Here is a 3904-nt window from a genome sequence, read left to right as displayed (position 1 = left end):
AATTCCCAGCCCAAAGTGTATACTAGAGATATGGTTCAGCCCACTCACTTCTGCTCGCATACAGGAACAAAACCGGGATATGTCTTTTGACTTTCTGTACAAAGTTGACCAAGAAATGTCAATGCTGATGAAAACCTTCTGTTTCGTTTAATTAAACGAACGAACATGAACACATATTTCGTTCATTCATTTATGTTCATGAACGTTCGTTTATGTATTAATAAAAAATATTTAAATATTATCTGGATAGGTCATCTGTTTAAAGGTTTATATTTGTTAATTTGTGTTCCTTTAAGTTCATTTACATTTGTTCATATATGTTCGCTTGTCTTTGTTTAGTTATGTTTGTTTAGATTTTAAACAAACGAACACAAATATCCATTTTTAAATAAACGAACATGAACATAAATATTTGTTCGATTAAGTGTCCGTGTTCTTTTAAAGTTAAATGAATGAACACGAACATGCCCTTGTTCATGTTCATTCGATTCGTTTACAGGTTTTCATTATTCACATTGATGAATACATCGGTCTCAATATCTAGGCTCCGCCGATTTTGTTTGTGTTCGTGAACATATTAATTTCCTTAATGAACGAACACGATCAAAAAATCTCGTTCGGTAAGTTTTCATGAACCGTTCGTGAATACATTATTTTCTTAACAAACGAACATGAGCAAGGCTTGTTCGTGTTTGTTTAGTTCGTTTACAGCCCTATTTTCAGATGCTTTCCTTTTATCATGTTAACATGTGTTGTGAAGATTAAAGATGTTTTTTTGTTTCATTTTTTTAGTTACCAAGTTATATTTTTCTTTGGCAGAAAAGACAATTTTGCCCCTCAGGTGAGGGGGACGCCGGCTTATGGGCCAAAACGCCTAACAAAATTACATGTCATGGGTTCCTTCGTTCAAAAATTTTACTTTTGGCTGAATGGGTTATAGAAGCTAAACCACGTGGGACAAAATCTATAAAATTAATTAATAAATAAAGTTGACCGCTATCAGTTTGTCATCAACTGAAAACAGATATAAACTAATTGATTTGCTTAAAATGTAAATGAATAACAAGTAAACTAAATAACTAATCGAGTTCTATCCTACGTCTTCACGGAGTTCTATTCTCATAAAGATGCAAATCTAACAAAAAAAGGCAAGCCCTAAGCATAAAAGATGTTTTGTGTAATTAATGTAAGGCAATCAGTGATTAAAGACGAAAGGTGCAGATTAAAAATGTAAATTGTCTCTGAATGATCTCATCCAAAAAAACCCAAAGCCAAAAAAGGGTGAAGGATAATCATATGTTATATACGTAAACTTGCATTGGTGGAGGTTTGAACACAACCTTCTGATAACAAATAACAATCATGTCTACTAAATTCCACAAATAGCTAGCTATTGGTAAGGTTTCGCTAGGAAAGTATCAATGGGGAAAACGCGTTGTCATAGTAATCATGAAGAGCATACTTCAGAATTTGAAGAGCACAGAAATATGATTTAACAAATTATAAATGAACGTAATGAAATCAATGGAGGGGCTCATAGTCAAGTACCTATTTTCATTTGCTGTCTGCATGACAAGGTACTCAGAGCTATCAAATAACCATTTATTCAAAGTGTTCAAAGCATATCAAGTTTCAGCTTCTTAATACCACCAAAAGTCACAAGTCACAACATAGAAACTAAACGATTACAAACGAATAAAATCTCCAACGACTAGATACAAACCTAGTCGAAACTTCAAGTCTTCACTCCCCGAGTCGGGCTCAAATAATTTGTCACCATTCCCATAATAGCAAACCTGTATCGATCCATTTCATTAGGTTATATTTTATCTCCAATATGTCGAGTCAAATATCATATTTAGCTAAAAAAAGAAACAGATTGATAATTAACATTAATAATAATAATAATAATAATAATAATAATAATAATAATAAACTTACATAAATCCTGTAGAGATCTGCTTTAAATCCGTCTCTATATTCTTCATATTAGCAAGTGATTGAGCACAGAATATGAGAGCAAGCCATGAACCAAGCTTGTACTGCACAAAAAATATCCATCATGCTATGAAAATTAGCAAACCAACCAAACGTTCAGTGAACCGTTCAGCGGGAAGTTCGTTTACTTAATAAACAAACGAAGATGAACACGCGTCTATTTTTTAGTTTGTTCATCACTCATTTAAATTCGTCGACCTTCATATATGTTGGTTAGTTTACATTTATTAAAATTCGTTTGTTTACGTTCATTAATATATTCATCAGACTTTTTAGGCCCGTTACAAATTACTCTAGTATTAATATTCTTTTTAGACCAAAAACACATTGTTGTAAATTGTACCTTTCGAAACGAACAGACACCAACAAGAAAACCCTGTTTGTCATTAAACAAAGGAACACGCTTTCGTGTTACATTTACAAGCATAAGCGAAACATTTATTCAAGAAAAAAAAGGATGAGAAAAAGAATTAAAGAAAATAACATCAAGGCAAAGGCAAGGCGTTTGTCCTCCAGATCAGATCTGATCTAATCTAATCTAATCTAATCTAATCTAATAATAATAATAATAACAACAACAATAATAATAATAATAATAATAAGTTAGTTAGTTACACGGAACATAACGCCGGCGACGCCGAAGATGATGGCGATGAAACCAGAGTAATCGATGGGGAGATTGTCTGGGTGAACCGGCTGAGGCTTGTAAGGCTTCGCCGATGACGGCTGCCTGGGATCAGACGACATGCTTCCGGAGATCTCTTTGCTTCCTTCTTTCTTGTCCACACCCAACGGACGCACTATATAATACCAAAGGAACCATTCATTTTTTTTTTCATTTAATTAACAAAACAAAAATAACCATAAAATATTCGGATATCCGTATCTGAATTTTGGACCAAAATCGCATTATTGATCAAACCTCAGAGACGATTTTAGCACTTTATTCTTATGAAAATTTCTAATATTTAATATTCGAAATATATATATATTTTAATTATTATATATTAGTTTTAATTATGTTATTTTTAATTACAATCCATTCTTCCGTGTCGCCCATTGTTTGTTTACTTCAATTCATTTCAAAGTAAAAGCAAATCAAAGATTCCATACATTTTCTAAGAGCATTCTCAATGGCTTCTCTATATTGTAAGTCCCAAATCCCGATCTATACAATATGATATCAAGTAAACACGATGTATGCGTAGAATCCAAACACCGTGGTGATTCAAGAGCAATATAAATAAAGAATAAGATAAACTTCAATGCACACGTTTATTATAATCAAAACATCGGGTACAGAAGTTTTCTTGGAGAACCGATTACAATGATATTCCTTTAGACGTGTAACCCTAAATAATAATAGACAAGACTATATAGGGTGTTTACAAACCACAACCGCCCAAGCCCACATCAAGCCCAATAGCCAAAAGCCCACCTTCAGTTATCTTACATCAACATGTATATATACATATATAAGCATAAACCACAAAATATGCCCTAACAATCTCCCCCTTGGTTTATTGTTTTCTTCTATTACGGTTTATTTATAAGATGCGCATGAGCTTCTCTTAATGCTCCAACCCACAGTTTAGTATGAATAATTGAGGTTGTCATTCCCGTGAATTCTTTGGCAGCAGGCTCGTACAACGGATCAGCCTGTATCTGAAAGGTAGCAAGTTTCTTGATATCCATCTCACCAAACTTTAGTAAATCTTTAGGATCCACGATTTGTCCTTTATTGAATCTAATCACAACAGAAGTGGTTTCTCCATCTTAAGCCTAAAACTGCATATTATCTAGCGCCCCTTCAGGGAATCTTTTGGTGATAGGAATCGATTTCACTTTATCGGTAAGTGGCCACATCACTGTCCTCATTGTCTTGTTAGTATGTGGATCAATGACT

The 3904-nt window shown here is 33.5% G+C and overlaps 1 protein-coding gene across 1 annotated transcript; it reads right to left on the bottom strand.

The window, feature by feature from the left end:
- Nucleotides 1-1593: 1593 nt before the first annotated feature.
- Nucleotides 1594-2753, bottom strand: LOC143535518 (protein Asterix-like). Its single transcript, XM_077029744.1, has 3 exons — nucleotides 2614-2753; nucleotides 1942-2042; nucleotides 1594-1796 (listed from the first exon to the last, which is right to left on the bottom strand). Exons 1-3 carry the CDS (start codon nucleotides 2743-2745, stop codon nucleotides 1736-1738), a joined length of 294 nt encoding a protein of 97 aa, XP_076885859.1. The 5' UTR covers nucleotides 2746-2753; the 3' UTR covers nucleotides 1594-1735.
- Nucleotides 2754-3904: the final 1151 nt, after the last annotated feature.

The sequence above is a fragment of the Bidens hawaiensis genome, unplaced genomic scaffold, assembly GCF_021521415.1.
Source record: "Bidens hawaiensis isolate Kalapana, Puna unplaced genomic scaffold, B.hawaiensis_p1.1 tig00010563_1, whole genome shotgun sequence".
Taxonomy (NCBI): domain Eukaryota; kingdom Viridiplantae; phylum Streptophyta; class Magnoliopsida; order Asterales; family Asteraceae; genus Bidens; species Bidens hawaiensis.
This window is presented reverse-complemented; position numbering and strand designations above follow the sequence as displayed.